We start from the raw sequence: 27,203 nt of genomic DNA, 5'->3' as shown, positions 1-27,203 counted from the left end.
TTCACCCTGCGTTGGTATCAGAAGTCTAATGGCACTATGGTGTGATAAGACTGTCTGCTAAATGATCAAAATATCAAATGAAAACTTGTAAAGCACGATGGGTATTATTCTAATGAGCTCCGCCCCCAAAACATGGCCAATAAAAATACCCTGTGTGCTTTGCAATTGTTTATTTTTACATGTAGGTCATTTAGCAGACACTTATCCAGAGCGACTTACAATCAGTGCATTCACCTAAGGTAGATAAACAAGTAGTATTGCACCTCAGTCACTGGCTTTATCAATAAATGCATCGACGACGTCGTCCCCACAGCGACCATACGTACAGTTCCCAACCGGAAACCATGGATTACAGGCAACATCCACACCGAGCTAAAGGAGCTGGACACCAAGCCGGACACTTATAAGAAATCCCGCTATGCCCTCAGACAATCAATCAAACAGGCAAAGCATCAATACAGGACTAAGATTGAATCCTACTACAGCGGCTCTGACGCTCGTCTAATGTGGCAGGGCTTGAAAAATATTAGACTACAAAGGGAAACACAGCCGCAAGCTGCCCAGTGATGTGAGCCTACAAGACGAGCTAAATGCCCGTTATGCTCGTTTCGAGGCAAGCAACACTGAAGCATGCATGAGAGCACCAGCTGTTCCTGACAACTGTGTGGTCACGCTCTCCATAGCCAATGTAAGCAAGACCTTTAAACAGGTCAACATTCACAAAGCCGCGGGCCAGACGGAGTAACAGGACATGTACTCAAGCATGCACAGAACAACTGGCAAGTGTCTTCACTGACATTTTCCACCTCTCCCTGACCGAGTCTGTAATACCGATATGTTTCAAACAGACCACCATAGTCCCTGTGACAAAGAAAACTAAAGGTTAATGCCTAAATGATTACTGCCACATAGCACTCACGTCGGTAGCCATGAAGTGCTTTGAAAGGCTGGTCATGGCTCACATCAAGACCATCATGCCGGAAACCCAAGACCGACTCCAATTCGCATACCGCCCCAACAGATGACGTAATATCAATCGCGCTACACACTGCCCTTTCCCACCTGGACAAAAGGAACACCTATGTGAGAATTCTGTTCATTGACTACAGCTCAGCGTTCAACATCATAGTGCCCACAAAGCTCATCACTAAGCTAAGGACCCTGGGACTAAACACCTCCCTCTGCAACTGGATCCTGGACGTCCTGACGGGCCACCCCCAGGTGGTAAGGGTAGGCAACAACACATCTGCCACGCTGATCCTCAACACTCAAATCTGAGGTAGCACGAGAAGAGGAGAGGCTGCAATTGAGAGGTCCTTTGTGGTGTATGAGAGAGTGATTCATTCCTGAGTTAACAATCCATTAATGATAATTTTCCACCTCTGAAGCGCAGAGCCACTAGGGTCACATCTAACTCAGAGAGCAAGAACAGTGAACAGCTGTTTGATATTCTAACTCAACCAACAAACATACACGCAAGTAAACCTATCTTGATAAATACTTGGAATAAGCTATTTAGTTTGCCAATTTCGAACTACCAGAGGTGAAACTCAACCAAGCAGATTGGGAAAAATACAAATGGGAGCAGGTTAATAAAAGTGTGGTTGTGAATGTGTAGAGTGGGCAAGATGATTAGAAGGTAATATATGAGAGAAAATGGAACATAAGATTAACATGGGAAAAAAAACCTACCTCCTGAAGCTGATCCCTGACTTTGTTGATGGCCTTCAACCAGTGTATTCTGGATGGAGAGAAGGGCAAAGGAGGCCCATTGTCGTGGAAACTGAGATGTGTGGATTGAGAGATAAAGTGAGAGGATCACCAAGAATGTACTTGTACTATTCAGTGGAGGTTATAAATTCATAACTCTTTCTCTAATAAAAGACTCACCTTCGCAAATGTTTGTTGGATCTTTTCTCTACTGAGTGGTCTAATTTCTTCAATGAGCCATGTAAGTTTTTCCCCACATCCAGGCAGGGTCTACCCAACTTCTTCCCCAAAACAGAGTGTCCATTGCTGGGGATGTGTCCATTGGTAGGTTGCTGGACATTGATGGAGGGGCGGAAGCCGGTACTGTGATAGGAGTGGAAGGACTCTTCCAGCCCTGAGCCTGGAGCACTCTCCTGGCCTGTCTCACTAATCTGGGAGCTGGTCTGGCTCAGGTTCCCAGAGGACCCAAAGCGACTACTTTCTACCGGACTGGAATGGTGAAAGAGGGGTGAGGGTAGAGACTTAGTATTAGAATAATCATTGCTGTGATGAAGAAAAACTAGGTTCATTAATTGGATATAGACATTCTAGTTTCTACTGAATTGTACAACATTTTAAAATACATCCAACCTTACAGAGAAAATAACTACCTGTTGGCAAATTAGAATGAATACACCAATTGCCTGAAATGAATTTTGATGTACCAGATTCTCCCAATGAATGTTTGTCTGTACTGGTTAAGCATGTACTGGTTTTCTTTAATTACTATTTCTGGGAGACCATGAGTGACTGAAATCTCTAACTTGATCAAAACTGAATGGCAACAGGGAATTCTGTAAGGTTAAGATTTGTTTTAAATACATACATGGCAATTATAATTCTAAGAATGTACAACTTGAATTAATCTTACGCTAGGTGTTTAAGAGAAATAAAGATTTAGCTTATTGTCAATATATCACAACAGGTATAATACACCTCCCAATCAACCACCAACACAGTAGCACAACTGCTTAAAACAAACACAGTTGAAAGGAAAGAGACAGAACACAGTACTCAGTGAGGTGGATTGCGAAGCTGGACCCTGGTTACGCTCCCCAAAATATCAATGCATCATAAAGGGTGTTGGGGAAGACCATTTATTATGCTTCTACTGGCCTTTTAGCACTCAATAGGTCCTTCTTGAACTGGTCGTCCAGATGCACTCCAGAGGTGGGATCTGCAGAGAGGGGTGGTTCTACAAGGCTTTCCTTCTCCTTTTGGGAAAGGGATGCTGAAGGATCTACCTCAGGTGTGGAGATGCAAATCTGGGGTTTGGCTAAGTCACCAGGGGATCTACCGAACTTTGATCGCTTGTCTCCTTGATTGGCTTATCATTAGTTTTAGGCTGAGTGGTAACAACTGGGGGAGCTTGTAGTTTGGGAGGTTAGGCAGCACCCCAGAGGCATGGTTCTTGCTTTGCTACACTTGGCTTGTCCTCTTGAAACAGGTCTGCAGATATTGTTTTGAATCCTGAGAACACCACCACCTGTTTCTGCATGAGGAATTATGGGAAGGTCTTGGGGAATTGTTGGTGTAGATGAAAACATGGATCCAAAAGACTTTCCAGCATCATCAGTTCCTGAAATAAAACCACCAAACAGGGACATGAGGGCTGGCTCTTTAGTCTTAGGCAACTGGTCAGCTGGGGTAATCGTCTGGGCACTTACCACTGGTGGGCCTGATTTGTCCATTTCCTTACTTTCAGGCTCTCCCACAAAATTACCCTGTGCTTCTCATGTATTACTGCTCCTTTCACAGCCTTTTGTTTTCCAGAAGAACTGGACTGATCCTTCGTTAGAGGTAGTTCTGCTTTTGAGGGCTGTTCTGTTTTAGCAGGTTGCCCTGATGCTGTAGGGATATCAGCTTCTTTTGATTGACAGTCGACAGCTGAAGCAGGAGGTTTCTCAATGCCTTGGCTACTTTAACAGCCTTAGGATCAGGTTTGAGGGAAACTGACTCGAGGTTGAGTTTTGGCGTCAGGTTGTCCAGGTGACTCAGACAATTGTGAATTGCTGGGGTGGTGTCAGGAGTAGCTGTTGCTATTTTATTCTCAGCGGTTATTGTTGGTGCCGTTTGAGGAGTAGTTGTAGCTGGTAGGGGACTAGACCCTCCAAACATAGAACCTGCAGTTAGAAGGGCAGCTGTAGCTGGTTGAGGACTAGACTCTCCAAACGAACCCCCAAACCTAGAACATGTAGTTTGAGGGGCAGCTGTGCCAGGCTGGGGAGTAGACCCTCCAAACATGGAGTGAAATCCTGTAGCTTGGGTCTGTTTGAGGAGTAGTTGCAGTGGGCTGGGGACTAGATCCTCCAAACAACCCTCCCAACATAGAACCTGCAGTTTGAGGAGCGTCTGTAGGTGGTGGCTCTTTAAGGGCTTCTGGTTCTTTAGTTGTGGCAGGTTCCTGAGGTGCACACTCTGGGATGGATTCCTTTTGGGTAGTGGCACACTCAGGAGTAGGTACTGTGGTTGCCGATTCATCAGAGCTAGCTTGTGGGGGTGACAAAGGGCCACTGAACATGGAAAATACACTTTTCGTGTGTGGTTCTTTAGGCACTGTAGATCCTGGAATGGAGGACCCTGTAACTGACAGAGCTGCTGCTGAAGGTTGTGGGGCACTGGGGCCTCCAAACATGGAAAACAATCATTTCGCTGGGCTTTCATTGGCTGTTGAACCAGAAAGGAGTCTTCCAAAAATCGAGTTAGCCTCTGGTTGTGGTTGAGGGACCTGAGAGGTGGACCCAGATTGAGATGGTGCCGGTGGTAGACTTGGTCCACTGAATATTGAGAATAAACTTTTACCAGGTGGTTCTGGGGGAGGTGCCTGAGATGAGGACCCAGTTTGGGTTGAGGCCTGCTGTGGACTAGACCCACCAAACATGGACAATAATCCAATACCAGGAGTTTCCTCTTTAATAGTGGTGACAGTTGTTGGTGGTTGTGGTGTTCCAGAGATCATGTCTCCAATTTCTCCCATAAAGCCAAACAGTCTGCCTGATGGTTTTGGGGATGGTTCCTATTTGGTTTGTCCGGTTGGTGGCATAGTCTGTGATCGGCCCAGGGTGGGGCCAGTGATTGTATTAGGAGGAAATACTTGTGACATGCTTTTATCTGATTGCTGACCAAGAGCTGGCTGTTGGACCCCACTTTGCACAGAACCATACATTGTTTGTTGTTTCTGAAGTGAAGGCATGCATGGTGTCAACTGAGAACCTTGTGTTGTGAGTGTTTGGCTAATTTCTAACTACAGGTTTTGGTTGCAGTTGCTGTGATGGAGGCTCTGCACTAAAGAAACTGCCTATTGACCCAAATGGACACAGGAGCTTCTAGTCTTCCTGCTTATTTGGGTCTGTGGAACCAGTCCCATCTTGTTTTGACAATGGCTCTGAGGGTTTAGTGGGCTCTGGCATCAGCTCCTCAATAAGTAAGGCAGACTTGAAAAAGCTCATAAATCCCACCTGTGGTGGTTTAGCTGGTTTTTCAGCAGTTTGTTTTTCAGCTGGTCTATCTGTGGTGTGCTGTGCTTGTGGCTGTAGGGGAGAGGCAGGTTTATTGAGTGAGCTCATGGAACTGGTTGGGACTATGGGCTGTGTTGGTGGAGCAGCTTGCTGAGACATGATGGCTTGTCGTGAAAGTCTAGGTATCTGAGTAACAGTCTGAACAATATATTGCCAATTAGCTGAATAAGATAGATTAGATGGATTCTCCTCATAGTATCCCTCATGATATGAAATGCCATTCAGACTATAACAGCTACTATTATCAAAGGAGTTCCATTTGCCAAACTTAGCTTTATTCCTTTTGGTGGTCAAGTTCAATGCACCCTCTTCTTCAGTCCAGTACTGCTTCTGTTCAATCATTTGATTAGAATGCAGATTTTCCAAGTCATCATAGCTGTTCCATATTTTTTTCCATATTTTTTCGTCCTGGCATATGGATTGCTGTCAACATTTCTGAGCACCTCTTGTTGGTTGTGCCTAATCTTGGTTAAAGTCAATTCCCTGCCATGGTTGAGGAGAAATATATTGATTATTTATATTTGTGGAGCTACAGTAGAGAGAGGAGTCTTGGTACACTGCACCTTCTGGTGGCTGTACGTAACCCACATCACTTGGGTGATAAGGCTGCGATTGATTTTGAAGCTGCTGCCACAGAATTTATTATTGGATCCATTGATTTTCACCATAACTAGAATTGATTCCATATAATGCCAATGAATCTTGGTAACCATCCTGTCCAGTTACTGAATATAAGGAATTATTACTTTGATTAAGACAGTGTTGGGATGACATCATTTCAGTACTTGATTTATGAGTGGCGTATTCCTCTGTTGGATTCCTATTGAATAGTCCTGACAGAAAGCATGGATTTTTGTCACGCTCCGCATGGGGTTCATGTGGGACTTGATGTGGTATTGTGTAGATGCCTGAGTTTGATGTGAAGGCTAGCCAAATGGAGTGATTGTAAGATGTATTTGCAAGGATGGTGACTGACTGCAGGCCTCAACATTTTCAGAGAATTTTGTTAATTTGTTAAACAGTCCAGACAACTCCTTGCTGGCTTGCAGTATCTTGATGTGGAGGTGGAGTCAGATTTCTGCCTGGTAAGTGGTGAGGTTACACGTGGTGGTGAGGTTACACGTGGTGGTGAGGTTACACGTGGTGGTGAGGTTACACGTGGTGGTGAGGTTACACATGGTGGTGAGGTTACATGTTGCTGCCTTTCTTGGCTGAGGCACATCGTCTGTGGAATATTTTGTTTAATAGCCCAGAGAGCAGAACTCTGGATTGACTAGGCTGTTGAGTTAGTTGATTTTGTCTTTGCAACTGCACATCCTGCATGTTGTTTGGGTACTGCTGGCTAGGCTGATTGAGAGGAGCTGCAGAAAGTGTCTGAGTGATTGGGGACTGATTGGTACGGCTCAGTCGTGGCCAAAAGTTTTGAGAATGACACAAATATTAATTTTAAAAGTCTGTTGCCTCAGTGCCTTTAGATATTTTTGTCAGATGTTACTATGGAATACTGAAGTATAATTACAAGCATTTCATAAGTGTCAAAGGCTTTTATTGACAATTACATGAAGTTGATGCAGTGTCTCAATATTTGCAGTGTTGACCCTTCTTTTTCAAGACCTCTGCAATCCGCCCTGGCATGCTGTCAATTAACTTCTGGGCCACATCCTGACTTATGGCAGCCCATTCTTGCATAATCAATGCTTGGAGTTTGTCAGAATTCGTGGGTTTTTGTTTGTCCACCCGCCTCGAGGATTGACCACAAGTTCACAATGGGATTAAGGTCTGGGGAGTTTCCTTTCCATGGACCCAAAATATTGATGTTTTGTTCCCCGAGCCACTTAGTTATCACTTTTGCCTTATGGCAAGGTGCTCCATCATGCTGGAAAACACATTGTTCGTCACCAAACTGTTCCTGGATGGTTGGGAGAAGTTGCTCTCGGAGGATGTGTTGGTACCATTCTTTATTCATGGCTGTGTTCTTAGGCAAAATTGTGTGTGAGCCCATTCCCTTGGCTGAGAAGCAACCCCACACATGAATGGTCTCAGGATGCGCTTTACTGTTGGCATGACACAGGACTGATGGTAGCGCTCACCTTGTCTCCTCCGGACAGCTTTTTTCCGGAAGCCCCAAACAATCGGAAAGGGGATTCATCAGAGAAAATGACTTTACCCCAGTCCTCAGCAGTCCAATCCCTGTACCTTTTGCAGAATATCAGTCTGTCCCTGATGTTTTTCCTGGAGAGAAGTGGCTTCTTTGCTGCCCTTCTTGACACCAGGCTATCATCCAAAAGTCTTCGTCTCACTGTGCATGCAGATGCACTCACACCTGCCTGCTGCCATTCCTGAGCAAGCTCTGTACTGGTGGTGCCCCGATCCTGCAGCTGAATCAGGAGACGGTCCTGGCGCTTGCTGGACTTTCTTGGGCGACCTGAAGCCTTCTTCACAACAATTGAACCACTCTCCTTGAAGTTCTTGATGATCCGATAAATGGTTGATTTAGGTGAAATCTTACTGGCAGCAATATCCTTGCGTGTGAAGCCCTTTTTGTGCAAAGCAATGATGACGGCACGTGTTTCCTTGCAGGTAACCATGGCTGACAGAGGAAGAACAATGATTCCAAGCACCACCCTCCTTTTGAAGCTTCCAGTCTGTTACTCGAACTCAATCAGCATGACAGAGTGATCTCCAGCCTTGTCAACACTCACACTTGTGTTAACGAGAGAATCACTGACATGTCAGCTGGTCCTTTTGTGGCAGGGCTGAAATGCATTGGAAATGTTTTTTTGTTGGGGATTCAATTCATCTGACCACTCTTCATAACATTCTGGAGTATATGCAAATTGCCATCATACAAACTGAGGCAGCAGACTTTGTGAAAATTAATATTGGTGTCATTCTCAAAACTTTTGGCCACGACTGTAGATCCATTGCCTGCAGAAGCAAATTGAAAAATTCCAGAAAGGAGACCACCTTGTTGAGCAGGTTTTGGAACTGTATGTTGTCTAGAAAAGCCTTGATGTTGTCTAGAAAAGCATGGTTCCTCAGTGGACCATGGTTTGTTCCTGGCATATTCTGTTGGTTGAAGTTCTGCTGATTATGAGTTGTTTGGGTGCTCAAAACAGAGGAACCCAATTGAAACAACCCAGAGAAAGTGCCTCCTTGTTGAGGGGGTGCTTGTTGAGATGGGTTTGGTGCTTGCTGCTGACTAGGATGATTGCTTGGGAAAGCACCTTGCTGTTGGGCCTGGGGAGGTTGTACACTTAGGTGATCGGCTTTCTGCAGATGAAAACCTCAGAAACCCTGAGAAAATACACCCCGGCTGAGAATGAGGACTTGCACTTTGTTGTGTGGGAGGTTGGCAAGGGAACTGTTGAGGATTACTGGATCAGGGGGTTGACTGTTTGGGGGAACTTGCTATGGTGGTGGGTGCCCAGATAGGTCACCCGCAGAGCAAATCTAAGAAGTCCAGTTAAAAAACCTTGAGGTTCAGGTTGAGGAGGAGCATGCCCAAGAGGCATTGGAGGTGGTCTCTGATGTTGCTGCATATGCTGCTGATGTGGAACTGGGGTCAATTGGTGATGCTGGGCCTGTTGTTGACTAGGATTTTCTGGGGGTTTGGAGGTATGGATATCCTCACCAGAACCAAATTTCCTGACACCAAAGAACATTCCTCTTTCTGGTTTTGGAGGCTGTTGGGAAGAGACATCAGAGGAAAGAAACTGACATTTTAGCTTACTGCCTAAAGATGGCTCCTCCATAGGGTTATCTAAGCTAATATCTGGTGCTGACCCAAATACAGGATACACTGCAACAGGGAGGGCCCTGCGAGAGAACAGGGTTAACTGGTGCAATTAATGAGCTGAAATATTTATTGAAAGGGCTAAAGAAACCTGAACTCACTGGTTCTAGTTGGCTAATGGGCTTCACACCCACTGTAGCCACATATTGCTGAGAGGCAGTCAGAGTCAGGTCTCCCATGCACAACTTTTCCTTGTGCATTAACAAAATTGTTTATTCTGGGGTGTATTTCTTGAATTATCAAGGCTTCTGTCTCCTATCACAGCACTTGACTGTTCACCTAGTTGGATACATTTCTCATCCCAGTTTGCAATATTTTGAGAGTCCTCTCGTGCCACTTCTCCCTGGAGGTCATTTTCCCTCTGTGGAGTTCACTACCTCTCCACCTGAAAAAAAGTTTACCAAAACTAATTTTCTCAAAAGCGAAAGTGACTGCTGGTGTTTGTGGCATGTTGCAGAGTCCTGAACTTTATCACTACTATTTAGAATCTCTGTTCTAATGACTGGTGTATCTTGATTGTGGACCTGTGCCTTGGCATCAGACTGGAAAGGTAAATTGAAGGAAATGTTCTGCTGGGGTGAACTGTAGGAGATACAACAGATACAGGAGCAGGGCTGGTGGATTTTGGAATTAAAGAAAACAGTGTGGATATACCAGATTGAGAAGATGGTGCAGGTGACACTTCTTTAGTTTCTGCAGAACCTGATCTGGGCTACTTGGGGCTGAGCTAACCTTGTCAGTGAAGGAACTGAGTAATGAACTCATAGCATTTTTCACTCCAGATATTCCTGGTTTAGGTGGAGCCTCTGTCTGGGTCTCCTCCTTGACATCTCTAGGGGTCCTTGGGTCCTCTCCAGTAGATTCTGTTCTTACGCTGCCCTGGGAAGGTAACCTTGACTTGGATGACTTGGGAAGGGACCCAAACGTACTTATTTCCTAATCTTTTTCAGCCAGGTAATCTAATACTGTTTCAACTAGGCACTGGAGCTCATCCATGGAATCTATATACTCGTCACTTGGTTCCTCCACTGGAGACAGCATTGCTTCACGAGCCCATCCTCCCATTTTCACCTTTCCCCTCTTCTTAACCAGATAACTCTGATGCTTGTCTATGTAACTTCCATGGGATGAAGCATGTCTGCCTTGGCCATGGCCCCTCCCATTCTCAGAATGAATGGCCTCTGCTATGGAGGCAATTTCCTCTAGCTCCTCCTCCGATCGCTTGGAGTAGTGCAGCTCCTCCTCTGATTCGTACCCTAAACCTGTCCTCATTCTGGCAGCTTCGTCCTCCTGATACACCATGTAGTTCTCCAAGGTGTCCCTCAGCATGTTTTTGGCGCACATCCTAGTCTTGTAAAGAAGTCTGTTCTTGTATAGCTTGAGGCACGGTGTCATCTGCTCCCCCTCGATCTTTAACACCTGCCGCAGCAACAGCTCCCCTCTTCTGGCGGAGGAGTGCAAGGTTAGGGGGGAAAGGCTCATCTGTGAGTTTCTCTGCCTCCAAGGCGGCCAGTCCTCCTGGATCCCAAATCTTTTTCGTCCACTGCCGATCGATAGTGTCATAGCCCGCTGGGTAGGTGGCAGGTAGGATGCCACTGCGTTGTGTGCTTTGGGAGAGTGAGCTGCCTGAGGGCTCAGTGAGAGCTCTCCCCATGCGAAGGATAACATCGTCCTCAGGCCAACGATTCTCTTCCTTGTCCAGTAACTCGTTCAGCTGATTTCTCCCCTGACCCTCCCTTTATGGTTTATGGCTCTAGTTTAGGTTAATTTATTAAGGTAGAGGTAAAATGGGTTGTGAGAGGAAACAATAGCAGAAAAGAAAACAATAGAAAGATTGCATATTATAACAGAACAATAAAAGTAAGATAAAGACTGTGACAGAGACAAGCATTAAATCCATACATATGATAAAAATGTGGTGAATTTGTGTTTAAGTGTATGTGAGTATATTGGTAAGAGTGTTATTAAGATTGTTTGATATAAGTGCGTTGTGTGTGTGAGGACCGAAATTCACCTCTTCATTCTGGGGAATTATCAACAACAACGCAAAATCCAACCTAAATCATCTCTGTCCAAAGTAGTTTTTACAGACCACATAGAGACATGGTCGAGGAGGGCAATCTCTATTACTAAACCAACACCAGGGTCCCAAAGACCCATATGTGACAACAGCAGGCTAAATTAAGCTCAATTTCATTTAAACTACCCAAGAAGTTTCGTAAAACAATACGTCTGAAGGAAAATAACTTCCTGGCTGTAATCCCACTTTTCTTTTCAGATGTTATGAATTATCCGGATCAGCCTTCCATCTGTCCACACAGACTGACATTTACCACAATCTCACTGAGCCACATGTTTTCCACAGCAAGTCACACATGTAAGAGCGCAAATAACCATTCTACACTGGATACATGAATGGAGTTGGCAAATTATTTGTGTTTCATCCTGGAAAACTTCCAAACAGTTGGACAATTTTGACCATTTGACCATTTTGGTTTAAGACCAAATTTGTTCCTTCTTAACAACTACAGTGCCGTCAGAAAATATTCCAACCCCACAACTTCATCCACATTTTGTTATTTTATAGCCTGAATTTATAATAGATGAAATTGAGATTTCTTGTCACTGGCCTACACACAACATAGGGAAAGAGGGATACCCAGTCAGTCAGTTGTCCAACTGAATGTATTCAACTGAAATATGTCTTCCACATTTAACACAACCCGTCTGAATCAGAGAGGTGCGGGGGGCTGCCTTAAATCGACACCTACGTCTTTGGCGCCCGAGGAACAGGGGGTCAACTACCTTGCTCAGGGGCAGAACGACAGATTTTTACCTTTTTCCTGAATACAAAGTGTTACAGTGCATTCATAAAGTACTCAGACCCCTTCTCTTTGTCCACATTTTGTTACGTTACAGAAATTTTCTAAAATGTATTAAAACAATTAATAGCTTATGCAAATTGATATAAAAACTAATATATTTACGTAAGTATTCAGCCCCTTTGCTATGGGACTCAAAATTGAGCTCAGGTGCATCCTGTTTCCATCAATCATCCATGAGATGTTTCTACAACTTGATTGTAATCCACCTTTGGTTAGAAAGGTAATCCACCTTTGGCAAAAACCAAGCTATGAGGTTGAAGGAATTGTCCGTAGAGCTCCGAGACAGGATTGTGTTGAGGTACAGATCTGGGGAAGGGTACCAAAAACATTATGCAGCATTGAAGGTCCCAAAGAACACAGGGGCTGCCTTCACTCTTAAATGGAAGAAGTTTGGAACCACCAAGACTCTTCCTATAGCTGGCCGCTGAGCCAAACTGAGCAATCAGGGAATAAGGGCCTTGGTCAGGGAGGTGACCAAGAACCCGATGGTCACTCTGACAGAGCTCCAGCTCTGTGGAGATGGGAGTACCTTCCAGAAGGACAATCATTTCTGCAGCACTCTACCAAAATCAGGCCTTTATGGTAGAGTGGCCAGACGGAATCCACTCCTCAGTAAAAGGCACATGACAGCCTGCTTGGGGTTTGCCAAAAGGCACCCAAAGCACTCTCAGACCATGAGAAACAATATTCTCTAGTCTGCCGAAACCAAGATTGAACTCTTTGGCCTGAATGCCAAGCGTCACGTCTGGAAGGAACCTGGCACCATCCCTACAGCGAAGCATGGTGGTGGCAGCATCATGCTGTGGGGATGTTTTTCAGCGGTAGGGACTGAGATACTAGTCAGGATTGAGGGAAAGATGAACAGAGCAAAGTACAGAGAGCTCCTTGATGAAAACTGCTCCAGAGCACTCAGGACCTCAGACTGGGGCGAAGGTTCACCTTTCAACAGCACAACAACCTTAAGTACACAGCCAAGATAACGCAGGAGTGGCTTCGGGACAAGTCTCAATGTCCTTGAGTGGTCCAGCCAGAGCCCGGACATGAACGCAATCGAACATCTCTGGAGACGTGAAAATAGCTGTGCAGCGATGCTCCCCATCCAACCTGACAGAGCTTGAGAGGATGGGAGAACTCCCCAAATACAGGTGTGCCAAGCTTGTAGCGTCATACCCAAGAAGACATGGAGGCTGTAATCGCTACCAAAGGTGCTTCAACAAAGAACTGAGTAAAGGGTCTGAATACTATATTTTGAATACATTTGCAAAAATTTCAAAAAATCTGTTGTTGCTTTGTCATTATGGCGTATTGTCTGCAGATTGATGAGGGGAAAAAAAAATATTTAATCCATTGTAGAATAAGGCTGTAACGTAACAAATGGGGAAAAAGTCAAGGGGTCTGAATACTTTCTGAATGCACTGTATGTTTGGGGCAAATCCAATAAAACACATTACTGAGTATCACTCTCCATATTTTCAAGCATAGTCGTGGCTGCATCATGTTATGGACATGCTTGTAACTGTTAAGGACTGGGGAGTTTTTTAGCACAAAAAAGAAGTGGAATGGAGCTAAGCATAGTCAAAATCCTAGAGGAAAACCTGGATCAGTCTGCTGTCCAACAGACACTGGGAGATGAATTCACCTTTCAGCAAGACAACCTAAAACACAAGGCCAAATCTACACTGGAGTTGCTTACCAGTTGCTTACCAAGAAGACAGTGAATGTTCCTGAGTGGCCAAGTTAGAGTTTGGACTTAAAAATGCTTGAAAATCTATGGCAATACTTGAAAATGGTTGTCTAGCAATGATCAACAACCAATTCGACAGAGCTTGAAGAATTTTGAAAAGAATAAAGTGGAAATATTGTACAATCCAGGTGTGCAAAGCACTTAGAGACCCAGAAAGGCTCACAGCTATAATCGCTGCCATAGGTGATTCTAACATGTATTAACTCAGGGTTGTGTATACTTATGTAAATGAGATAGATACCTCTATACTTCATTTTCAATAAATTTGCAAACATTTAAAAAAAACTTGTTTTCAGTTTGTCATTATGTATTATTGCGTGTAGATGGATGAGGAAAAAAATCTATGTAATCCATTTTGAATTTAGGCTGAAGCAACACATTGTGGAATAAGTCAAGGGGTATACTTCCTGAAGGCACTGCATGTTTACAAATATATATTCTATTAACTAGATAAAATTCTATACAAATTCTATACTAGATCCAATTATATACAAAACACCAAAGATTCAATATCTATTGGGTTAACTTGCACTGTTGCCCACAACATTACTAGATTGAAGAATCACTCCCTAGGGGGAACTATTTATATATTCAAGCAGGTGACATTGTTAACCTCCTTCTTATGCTGTGTTAAAGGATGTGTCAGTGACAAATAAACAACCTGACTAGATTAAAGCTACCAACTTTACTTGAGAAACGTGCTTGTATTCTGATGCTTGATTCTGTCATTCTGTACCAGGAGGGTGGATGTCCCCAAATCATCTGAAAGAGGGACGCCCTCCAATAAACAAAAGAGCTAAGCCTCAGGCCCTCAGTTAACTGGGTCTATTTGCAATATAATCATTAAACAGTTTAATACATGAAAATCAAGCCATCAGAACAAACCAACAGAAAATGACTGACACTGCACTTCAAAAACTCTATTCATGTCTTAACTCGTCTTCACTGTGTGTCAATATGTATGACTGTAGTATACGTGAATAGGTGTGCCATCTTTTATGGCTGAATTTGGATTGTGCATGCGTCTATGTATTCTGTGTAGGGGCATGTCCTGTATGTTTGTGTGTGTTATCCAGAACCTCTACCTGCTCCCGCGGTGGTCTCTGTAGTCCATGTCAAAGCTGTGCATGGAGTCTGTGCAGGAGTCCAGGTGGTTCTGGAGCTGGGGGCCCATGGGGTACTGGTGCATGGAGGAGTTGGGCTGGGACGTAGTATGGTAGCGCGGGGGCAAGCTGTTGCTGGTCTCACTGCGGTAGTCACTGTCCCGGTCGTCCACTGCACTGTCATGGTCATCCAGGGCTGTAGAGGGACAACAGGACAAGCTCCACAACACGGAACGTCTAGAGACATCTACATCCTCAAACTGCTAAAATGACTACAGAATCTCCATTCTATACACTGAGGTCAGGAATGATCAGGTAAGAGGGAGGTAAGGAGGGCAAGGGTCATGCACTTTTGAATGCAAGCCAACCTGAAAATAAACTTCAGTGAGAAGGGGAAAGTGATGCAACTGAATATATAGGCCATTAAAGATAGAACCCTTAGTTGCTACATCCATTTTTAATGATATAAGTTAGTGCATTCGGAAAGTATTCTGAACCCTTGACTTTTTCCACATTTTGTTACGTTACATCCTTATTCTAAAAAGTATTACATTGATGGTGGGGGGGGGGGGGGGGGACACGACTATCTATACACAATGACAAAGTAAAAACAGGTCCCGTGTGGCTCAGTTGGTAGAGCATGGTGTTTGCAACGCCAGGGTTGTGGGTTGTTCGATTCCCACGGGGGACCAGTACGGAAGAAAAATAAATAAAATGTATGAAATGTTTGCATTCACTACTGTAAGTCGCTCTGGATAAGAGCGTCTGCTAAATGACTAAAATGTAAAATGTAATAAAAAATGTTTGCTCATTTATTAAAAATAAAACACTGAAATATTACATTTACATGAGTATTCAGACCTTTACTTAGTACTTTGTTGAAGCACCTTCGACAGCGATTACAGCTTCGAATCTTCTTGGGTATAACGATACAGGCTTGGCACACCTGTATTTGGGGAGTTTCTCCCATTCTTCTCTGCAAATCCTCTCAAGCTCTGTCAGGTTGGATGGGGAGCGTTGCTCTTCAGAGATGTTCGATCAGGTTCAACTACAGGCTCTGACTGGGCCACTCAAGGACATTCAGACTTGTCCCAAAGCCACTCCTGCGGTGTCTTGGCACTGTGCTTAGGGTCGTTGTTCTGTTGGAAGGTGAACCTTCGCCCCAGTCTGAGGTCCTGAGAGCAAGTTTTCATCAAGGATCTCTCTGTACTTTGCTCTGTTCATTTTTGCCTTGATCCTGACTAGACTCCCAGTCCCTGCCGCTGAAAAACATCCCCACAACATGATGCTGCCACCACGCTTCACCGTAGGGATGGTGCCAGGTTTCCTCCAGATGTGACGCTTGGCATTCAGGCCAAAGAGTTCATTTTTGGTTTCATCAGACCAGAGAATCTCTTTTCTCATGGTCTGAGAGTCCTGTAGGTGCCGTTTAGCAAACTCCAAGCAGGCTGTCATGTGCCTTTTACTGAGGAGTGGCTTCCTTCTGGCCACTCTACCATAAATACATGATTGGTAGAGTGCTGCAGAGATGGTTTTCCTTCTGGAAGGTTCTACAATCTCCACAGAGGAACTCTAGAGCTCTGTCAGAGTGACCATCAGGTTCTTGGTCACCTCCCTAATCAAGGCCCTTCTCCCCCGATTGCTCAGTTTGGCTGGGCAGACAGATCTAGGAAGTCTTGGTGGTTCCAAACTTATTCCATTTAAGAATGACGGAGGCCACTGGGCAGGGGGGACATGAAATGCTGCAGACATTTTTTGGTACCCTTCCCCAGATCTGTGCCTCGACACAATCCCGTCTCTGAGCTCTACTGACAATTCCTTCGACTTCATGGCTTGTTTTTGCTCTGACATGCACAGTCAACTGTGGGACATTATATAGACAGGTGTGTGCCTTTCCAAATCATGTCCAATCAATTGAATTCACCACAGGTGGACTCTAATCAAGATGTAGAAACATCAAGGATGATCAATAGCAACAGAATACACTTGAGCTCAATTTTGAGTCTCATAGCAAAGGGTCTCATAGCAAAGGGCCTGAAATGTAAATAAAGTATGTTTTTTTGTTGTTGATCAATTTGCTAAAATTCTAAAAACCTGTTTCTGCTTTGTCATTATGGGGTATTGTGTGTAGATTGCTGAGGATTATTTTATATTTTTTCCATTTTAAAACAGGGCTGTAACAAAATGTGGAAAAAGTCAAGAGGTCTGAATACTTTCTGAAGGCACTGTAACTTATAAATGCCTCCTGAGCTTAGATTAACTGTCATACCACATCAGAACCCAAAATATAAGCTTCTTATACTCAAATGTTTGTAAACAAACAAAGCATATCCTCAAAACATGGTTAAAAGTATCATTTTGATATCATGGACGGTCAGTCCTTGCATACGTCATTGTAAATAAGAATTTGTTCTTAACTGACTTGCCTAGTTAAATAAAGGTTACCGTTTTCTATTTTTAAATGTTTTTGAAATACATAACTCTGTCTATGCATTTGAGTGGTTACATTTCTCTAGCCCCATTCCTCAGCTTTTTTATTTACCAAAACACAGGCCGGTGACCGCTTTGTTTTAATTAAGGATTCCTGCTTTAAATACAGCCAAAAATGGACACTCCAGTCAAAAAGTGATATTCCAAAATGACTGCGTTAAGTAACTCAATTGCAATGTTGACATAAGGGAATTCTCTCTCCTTAATGACCCAGACTCAATTTTGGCATCAGACAGGTGCTGACCCTGAGCTGAGTGGCCTGCTTAAGGGGACATAGGCCTTATCGCTCCAGACTGATATGTGAGATAGATAGATAGATAGATAGATAGCTCAGGACAAACTGATGTATTGATATCTCTAAAAATCAGAGGGGAAAACAAGTTGTCAAGGTGACACCTGTACACAGGCTGGCAAACAGTGCCCCCTGTCCGTGTGATGATGCGGTTGCATCTCACAGACATTGTTCAGGAAGTCAACAACTGCCACTATGCTTTAGCAAGGTCACCAGCTGACTACAAAAACATAAATCTAGGCCTAACTGCTATTGTCCAGTTATGTTTACATGGAGGTAGTAATAATAACCATATTTGTGTTTCCATGTCCTGTGGGGAAATGTATATTGATGATGAAACTCAGATGGCATGAGGTGTAGTGCGATGACGTGGGGCTGGGGGATATTTCCCCTGGCTGTAGCGACTATTGTTGGTGCTGGAAAACATGCACAAAGCATTGAGGATTGGCCAAGGTGAAGCTTTGGGAAGGTTTAGAATTCATCAGAAAAAGACTATTACATACTCAGTGTGTCAGTCCATCCGAAATAGTTGCCTGGTGAGGGTGTTGGCAGAGAAGTAAAGTGAGAGGTAGTGGAGAGTATGCAAAAACAGTGCCTGACTTGGGAGGGGGAATTATGACCATAACATACACAGTGGACAAACAGAGACACCACTAGTAGACATGCATGAACGTGGCATCCCTGAGTTGACATTCTTCATAAATTTGGATAAGTAGTGACTGTTCTAGAAAATTAAGATTGGATAAAAGGCTTACTTGATGTCAACTCTGGGCTAGGAGATTTACACGTAACTCAGGAATAGGACAAGGAAATAAAAAGCCCAAACTAATGGAAGACAAGGGGAGACAAGGCTGATGAGAGAGCTCCATCTAGTGGGATATTATGGAGTGGAAGTCAGTCCCACTCACAGCATTGGGAGGCTGTGGGAGGCATGAGGCGTCTCTGGACCTCATCCTGCAGAGGGTACCAGAGAGAGGAAATGAGAAAACAAGAATTGTGACCTCTGACCTTCATAATCCACAAAAACAAATCATCACCAGCACCAAACTCGTGCATTTGTCATAATATTGTCATCACCACCATGACTTCAATGCCACTGCATGCAATAGTTAGACCTACTATCTACGTTATCACTTCAGAACACAGTGATAAACACACACTCATGTCAATACTGTACCTAACCAGAGTTTTCTGTGACATGCAAAAGCGAGGTAAGGAAAATGTAAAATGACCACAGGGTTAGTCCCATCTTCCATTTCCATGTATTTTACTGTGTGTTAGTGAATGCAGAGAGCCAAGTGTAATCTGGAGATAAGGTTACAGAACATTCAACCGCATTGTACTGGGAACTTTACAATATGTAAACATAGATGGGGTATTTTCGAAAGTACTTTACCTCTAACTGCTTGAAATATAAATAGGTAGAATTTGTTACTACATTTTTGACATGCATGTTCCTGGTGAAATAGCGCCTTAGCATGTAGGGTAGGCCTTACCTCATCATAGATCCTCATAGTGTTGATGCAATCCAGCTTGCCGGTCCAGTACTGCGCCTCATCATCTGGGATGTCTGATAAGAGAGGAGTGCACACGCACAGAGTGGGATGACTGGTGAGCTGCATCCTGCCCTACCCAATACCATCCCATACCATCCCATCCTAAACCATCCACTCTCCAACATACACCATGCTGCTATTATATATTCATGGTCCTTTTAAATATATAATGAGCCACTTAGGAAAGAGACATTAAAAATAGTTGGCTATGCCCTGAAACTGTACTGTTGGGGGACAGGGCCCATGAATGACAGTGCTCCACTGTAGTAATGTTTGTCATGACAGATGCAAATGAATGCCCAGAAGAGCACAAGAGAATGACGTTGGTACTGACAGGGACAGAACTTCACAGTGACATAAGTGCAGAGCACTAGACTTCTAGAGACTACAAAACTGTGCAAACCTTAACTTGACAACATTACCAGCATAACAACTGACAATAATGTGCAGACAGGTAAGTTATACATTGATGCCTCCTACCAAACCACTGGTCTGTTAGAGCAGACCCCTTCTCCCTCCCTGTGACCTGATGTCCCATGATCCTTTACAGAGAGACACTGGACATTAAAGTGTTTCCCCTATATTCATTTAACATTTACCCTATATTCATTTATCATTCCTCTATATTCATTTACAGCAAATAAAAAAAATTCTAGGGGAAAGCCCTGGACTAAAGAGAGCTGAACACAAACACCAGAGGTTCAAAGGCAGATGAAACCAAACCCCTGTCCTGGTGAATGAATGGGATCAGTGGTACACAGAACCCTGCCAAACACACAGCCTCTCTTCTCTACCGCTACCTTCAAAGGCCTGCCCTTAAACACCTGAAAGCTGCTCTAAGTCCCTCTCACAGACAAACACTTTTAACTTTTGATCTTAGGGGTGTGTGTGTTTAGTCCCCTCCTGTACTCCCTGTTCACCCACGACAGTGTGGCCAAGCACAGTTTTTGATTTATTTATTTTATATAAAAAGTAACCATTTTTCTCCCCAATTGGTAGTTACAGTCTTGTCCCATCGCTACAACTCGCGTACTGACTCGGGAGAGGCGAAGGTCGAGAGCCGTGCGTCCTCCAAAACACAACCCCACCAAGCCACACTGCTTCTTAAAAAAATGCACGCTTAAACTGGAAGCCAGTGTGTCAGAGAAAACACAGTACACCTGGCGACCGTGTCAGCGTGCACGCGCCCGGCCCGCCACAGGAGTCGCTAGTGCATGATGGGACAAGGACATCCCAGCCGGCCAAACCCTCCCCTAACCCGGACGACACTGGGCCAAATTGTACGTCGCCTCATGGGTCTCCCGGTCGCGGCCGGCTACCTCACAGCTGGAATCGAACCAGGATCTGTAGTAACGCAGCTAGCACTGCGATGCAGTGCCTTAGACCGCAGCACCACTCAGGCGGCCTTTTATTTTTTACTTTAGTTTATTTAGTAAATCTTTTCTTAAACTGCATTGTCGGTTAAGGGCATGCAAGTAAGCATTTCACAGTAAGGTCTACACCTGTTGTATTCAGCGCATGTGACAATTAAAATGTGATTTGATGCACACCGACACCAATACTGGCAAAGTTAAGGGACAGCGATGTAGAAAGTGATCAAGTAAATTATATAACTGTTCTCTCTCAGTGAAGAGATGAGAGCGGCTGCATCCAAAAGGCTTGCTACGCAACCTGCTGGGATTTCAACCAATCAATATCAGGTGTGGTGGCGTATATGTTAAAGCACAGGTCACTGGAGAAGGCTACTACTGTATAATGATTACTGTACTGTGCCCTATACATGTTCCATCTACAAAAACAGACCTATAACATTTCAACATCATACCAACTGTAGCTACTGTAACTGTAGACAGTTTGATGGACAATGGACCCTGGTATACAGTACAGAATGAACAAAAACATTTAAAGAGATAACATATGATATAAAATAGATATCCTATGGGAAGCTAAGTGCCCAACAGAAACATTGTGATCAATATTACCGAAGGGCAGCTCAAAGCGCGAGTCCAGAAGAACCTGGTGGTGTGTTTGGTTCTTGGTGCCGTAGATCTCGTCAGCCTTCATCAGAACCTCAGCATCCAGGAAGGTCCAGTCCCCTGAGCCCTCCTGAGGGATGAGAAAGGGCTAGGTCAGAGGTCATACACAGAGAGACCAGATGAAACTAACTGGGAAGTGAACCAGTGCCCAAACTACTCTGTACATGTTGTATATCAAATTTGAACTGTGTGTTGTAACGTTGGTTTTCAACATCGGAGCTGGATGTGTGTACTCTAAATGTTTTGGCCAGTTGTGTTGGTGGTGTGTAACATTGTATGAGTGTATCATCTGCCCCTCTCACCTCCTCTGACTGGCGGATGCTCTTGAGGGGGATCCAGGCAGTCCCCAGCATGGTGTCCCAGATAAGGCCTTTGTTCCACACCTCCACAATGAGGCCCAGGTCCAAACAGTTGATCTCACTGGAGAAACAGGAGAGAGAGGCAATAAAGGAGAGGGGGTCATAATCCACTCTCATTCAATACAGACTCACAGTTTAATAGAGCGACAGATCAGTAGAAAAGACAGCGACACAGTGATTGTCTAACAAATGTATAATGGTTTCATTCACTATGTATTGAGTCACCTCCATGAAATTGAAATAATTATGACAACAGAAAGTAGGGTTAAGCGCTGTCTGGCTGTTCACTGATCCCTTGGTCTTTGATTAGGCCTATGCATCACGTCAGATGTCGTGACGGCTTCCATCCTTAATTTGCCATTGAAAAGGATGCAAATACAGCTTGCTGACAATAAAAGAGCATCTCACTTGAAAGCGACCATTGCTCATAATTTCTTCATCTCATTTGCGGCACTTCAAAAGAAAGATGAGAGAAGAGATACTTATCAAAAGTGCACTGCCCTCAGTAAAGGTGGCAGTAAGAGTGAGCCCAGGTGCAAACTAAAATATTCTAAACCACTAACACTAAAGGCAATGTACCAAATGAAGACAACACTATTACTGTAATGAGCAGACCAATCACCTTCACATCTCTTCGGCTCTTACGTGGCCACAGTGATTGCAAACATGTACTTGTATAAACTGCTTATAGTACTTTTATAAAAAAAATATTAAAAGAATGAGTAGACAATTTTTAACATTTATTTAAAAATATTAAACCAAGACTCTTTTTGATAAATCACACACTGACTTCACTTTGAGCTCTCTCTATCGTTCCGCACCATAGAAACACAAATTAAAGAACCCATAGACCCACTCCCCCGTGAAAACAGCATTCAGAAATCCATTAATAGAGAGACAGATCAGTAGAAAGAAAGCGACACAGTGATTGTCTAATAAATGTAGAATGGTTTCATTCACTATGTATTGAGCAACCTTGTCCCAGACCTGCTTTTTTGGACTCTCTCTCCCTCTCTACCGCACCTGCTGTCTCTAACTCTGAATGATCGGCTATGAAAAGCCAACTGACATTTTCTCCTGAGGTGCTGACCTGTTGCACCCTCTACAACCACTGTGCTTATTATTATCTGACCCTGCTGGTCATCTATGAACGTTTGAACATCTAATCTCCATCCGGCACAGCCAGAAGAGGACTGGCCACCCCCCAGAGCTTGGTTCCTCCCTCGGTTTCTTCCTAGGTTCCGACCTTTCTAGGGAGTTTTCCTAGCCACCGTGCTTCTACATCTGCTTTGCTTGCTGTTAGGAGTTTTAGGCTGGGTTTCTGTACAGCACTTTGTGACATTGGCTGATGTAAAAAGGGTTTTATAAATGCATTTGATTGATTGATTAACTAACTAATGTTCCATTTGAGCTTCCCATTGTTTGTGGAGTGAGATGGGAATTAACAGGCTCCTGCAGCACAGAGACACAAACAGGCTTTGGAAAACAACGCTGGAAAATAAGCACTACACAGAAGACACCATGTATTCTACTGCATTTATTATTTTTCCCATTACCTTCTAAAAGACACTCCAAAAGCAGGGATAGGATGGAGTAATGCCTAACTGATTGTCTCCATGGCAACCAGATGACTGTTTTGAGGCTTCATTCAACCATTTTTCTACGGCTGGCCACGCTTTCCACCTGGCTACCCTTACCCCGGTCAACAGCACTGCACCCCCAAAGCATCTTGCCCAAGCCTCCTCCATTTCTCCTTCACCCAAATACCGATAGCTGATGTTCTGAAAGAGCTGCAAAATCTGGACCCCTACAAATCAGCTGGGTTAGACAATCTGGAACCTCTCTTCCTAAAATTATCCGCCGCAATTGTTGCAACCCCTATTACTAGCCTATTCAACCTCTCGTATCGTTTGAGATCCCTAAAGATTGGAAAACTGCCACGGTCACCCCCTCTTCAAAAGGGGGAGAAACTCTAGACCCAAACTGTTACAGATCTATATCGATCCTACCCTGCCTTTCTAAAGTCTTCGAATGCAAGTTAACAAACAGATCACCGACCATTTCGAAACCAACTGTACCTTCTCCGCTATGCAATCTGGTTTCCGAGCGGGTCATGGGTGCACCTCAGCCACGCTCAAGGTCCTAAACGATATCATAACCACCATCGATAAAAGACAATACTGTGCAGCCGTCTTCACCGACCTGGCCAAGGCTTTCGACTCTGTCAATCACCGCATTCTTATCGACAGACTCAACAGCCTTGGTTTCTCAAATGACTGCCTCGCCTGGTTCACCAACTACTTCTCAGATAAGAGTTAAGTGTGTCAAATCGGAGGGCCGGTTGTCCGGACCTCTGGCAGTCTCTATGGTGGTGCCACAGGGTTCAATTCTTGGGCCGACTCTCTTCTCTGTATACATCAATGACGTCGCTCTTGCTGCTGGTGATTCTCTGATCCATCTCTATGCAGATGACACCATTCTGTATTCTTCTGGCCCTTCTTTGAACACTGTGTTAACAACCCTCCAGACGAGCTTCAATACCATACAACACTCCTTCAGTGGCTTCCAGCTGCTCTTAAATGCAAGTAAAACTAAATGCATGCTCTTCAACCGATCGCTGCCCGCACCCGCCCGCCCATCTAGCATCACTAGTCTGGACGGTTCTGACTTAGAATATGTGGACAACTACAAATACATAGGTGTTTGGTTAGACTGTAAACTCTACTTCCAGACTCACATTAAGCATCTCCAATACAAAATGAAATATAGATTCGGCTTCCTATTTCGCAACAAAGCAGCCTTCACTCATGCTGCCTAACATACCCTCGTAAAACGGACTATTCTACCGATCCTTGACTTCGGCCATGTCATTTACAAAATAGCCTCCAACACTCTACTCAGCAAATTGGATGTAGTCTATCACAGTGCCATCCATTTTGACACCAAAACCCCATGTACTACCCACCACTGCGACCTGAATGCTCTCGTTGGCTGGCCCTCGCTTCACATTCGTTGCCAAACCCACTGGCTCCAGGTCATCTATAAGTCTATGCTAGGTAAAGCTCCGCCTTATCTCAGCTCACTGGTCACCATAGCAGCAGCCACCCGTAGCACGCGCTCCAGCAGGTATATTTCACTTGTCATCCCCAAAGCCAACACCTCCTTTGGCAGCCTTTCCTTCCAGTTCTCTGCTGCCAATGATTGGAACGAATCGCAAAAATCACTGAAGCTGGAGTCATATCTCCCTCACTAACTTTAAACGTCAGCTGTCAGAGCAGCTTACCGATCATTGCACCTGTACACAGCCCGTCTGTAAATAGCCCACCCAACTACCTCATCACCATGTTGTCATTTATTTTTTTGCTCTTTTGTACCCAAGTATCTCTACTTGCACATTCATCTTCTGCACATCTATCACTCATGTTAATTGCTAAATTGTAATTATTTTGCCACCATAGCCTATGTATTGCCTTTCCTCCCTAATCTTACTACATTTGCACACACTGTATATACATTTTTCTATTGTGTTATTGACTGTACGTTTGTTTATTCCATGTGTAACTCTGTGTTGTTTGTGTCGCACTGCTTTGCTTTATCTTGGCCATGTCGCAGTTGTAAATGAGAACTTGTTCTCAACTGGCCTACCTGGTTAATAAATAAAGGTGAACAATAAATAAATTAAAGCACAGAAACATTAAGGCTCTCCTCTATGTCACTTCCTGGAGCACCCTGTCGCGGAAACAGTGAGAGACAACACAATCAAAGACAACACCATCACAGTCAGTGTAAACATAAGCCATCGGTTCAATTAGACAATCCCATGTAGGTTCTTAAACATTACATAGGCTAAGCTCTAGCAGTGGACACAAAACACCCTCAGAGTTGTATTTGTATCCCTAAAGAACAATATCCTGTCTATAATGACTGAGCAGCATAGCACAGGCGCTATGGAAACAGCCCTAGAAATAAGGTGAGCTGGGGTGTACGGTGTATATATGGATCCATAGCTTTCGCTACATTCCCGTTTTCTGTCAGCCCTGGTGGCCTGAGCCGGTCTCTTGGTGGGGATGGCCATTATCTCACAAGGAAATTGTAGTCTGGACTGGACTCTAGTCTCCAAGGCCCTCTGGCTAGCATATAAAGAAGCCTGGCCTGACAAACCAAAATACCATTTGGCAATCTGCTATCTCATTAAGAGGAGAAAGGTACATCCATCCACTTAAGTACTCTGTGAGTCAATTACATAGTATGCAATCAATATCAATTATGTGAATCTGTTACATTAAAAGGTTGACCCACAGAACCAACAGGCTACAGCTTTCTGGCAAGGAAACACGTCATTGGAGAAGAAATCCAGCAGAGCCAGTTTCAAGTTAACAGTAAACATCAATAGATACAAATGTTGCCATGCCAATGCCATGTCCTAGCGCTTCAACCGATTACCTCAGCTGGATCACACAGTGTCCTGTTCATTGGTATAGGACTTCTAGTTTGACATTTCACATAAACATGATTTAAATACAGGAGTAACAGGTGCTAACACATTGGGTTTCATGAACAGTACTACAGAACCAAGCATATACACTCAGAAACATCCTTGAGACAGATGTGGAAAAATATAAGAATTGCATACACAGACGTGCACACACAGGAGTAAGCCTAGAGCTAAAAACAGCACAGCCTACATACGGAACACTGAAAAGAGGAAATTAGATGAGTAACCATGAGGAAGTGAATAGCTGTGAGAACAGGTAAGCTAACTTTCCCGAAACAACCCACCTGGCAGGCCACAACGGGGGGAAAAAAACATTCCTGGAAATCCCCGACTGTGGCCTGCTCTCACGTATTACTGTCTGAAAATCATAAACCTGAACTGTAGCTACATAGCATTAGCATCAGAGGCAGACTAGCTGCCCTGCTCTCACCTGTCTGAGTGGAAGAGTACTCAGGTGGTTGCGTCTGCTGCATAATTCCAAAAGACAATCAGCCTTAATCAAATAAAGGTGTTAGTGGCTGAGCATGGAGGATATACTGTACTGTTACAATAAGTCTGTTGAGCTCAGAGCCATAGACCCTCCCTTCATCGTTCCTCTCTGATCATCATTGAAACAAAACAAACCTGATGTTACCTGATTCTATGTTGACACTGTATGAAAATGTGACACTTGACACTTACAGAGCCTCCAGACAGACTACTGGTATTCTATCCGCCACACACAGCAAGTATGTTGTGGCTTATACGACATACACTACATGACCAAAAGTATGTGGACACCTGCTTGTTGAACATCTCATTCCAAAAATATGGGCAATAATATGGAGTTGGTCCCCGCTTTGCTGCTATAACAGCCTCCACTCTTCTGGGAAGGCTCTCCACTAGATGTTGGAACATTGCTGCGGGGACTTGCTTCCATTCAGCCACAAGAGCATTAGTGAGGTCGGGCACTGATGTTGGGCGATTAGGCCTGGTTCGCAGTCGGCGTTCCAATTCATCCCAAAGGTGTTCGATGGGATTGAGGTCAGGGCTCTGTACAGCCCAGTCAAGTTCTTCCACACCGATCTTGAAAAAACATTTCTGTGTGGACTTGGCTTTATGCACCAGGGCTTTGTCATGCTGAAACAGGAAAAGGCCTTCCCCAAACTGTCGCCACAAAGTTTGAAGCACAGAATCGTCT

The 27,203-nt window shown here is 44.2% G+C and overlaps 1 protein-coding gene across 4 annotated transcripts in view; it reads right to left on the bottom strand.

The window, feature by feature from the left end:
- LOC106563215 (protein unc-13 homolog B) overlaps positions 1 to 27,203 on the bottom strand; it is a 126,003-nt gene that overhangs the window by 54,935 nt on the left and 43,865 nt on the right. For 3 of the 4 annotated variants that reach the window (XM_045690006.2, XM_082958197.1, XM_082958196.1), the window contains exons 4-10: positions 21,472 to 21,589; positions 21,116 to 21,239; positions 19,074 to 19,147; positions 18,486 to 18,531; positions 14,778 to 14,991; positions 1,891 to 2,199; positions 1,693 to 1,783 (exon numbers count right to left, since the gene is read on the bottom strand). In XM_045690006.2, the coding sequence (XP_045545962.1) occupies positions 1,693 to 1,783; positions 1,891 to 2,199; positions 14,778 to 14,991; positions 18,486 to 18,531; positions 19,074 to 19,147; positions 21,116 to 21,239; positions 21,472 to 21,589 (976 nt within the window). Of the gene's footprint in view, positions 1 to 1,692; positions 1,784 to 1,890; positions 2,200 to 14,777; positions 14,992 to 18,485; positions 18,532 to 19,073; positions 19,148 to 21,115; positions 21,240 to 21,471; positions 21,590 to 27,203 lie in introns of those variants that run through there. The other variant, XM_082958198.1, reaches the window with a different exon arrangement.

Source organism: Salmo salar, chromosome 11, assembly GCF_965601325.2.
Source record: "Salmo salar chromosome 11, fSalSal1, whole genome shotgun sequence".
Lineage (NCBI taxonomy): Eukaryota > Metazoa > Chordata > Actinopteri > Salmoniformes > Salmonidae > Salmo > Salmo salar.
Note: the sequence above shows the minus strand (reverse complement) of the source record. Positions and strands in the feature narration are given on the sequence as shown.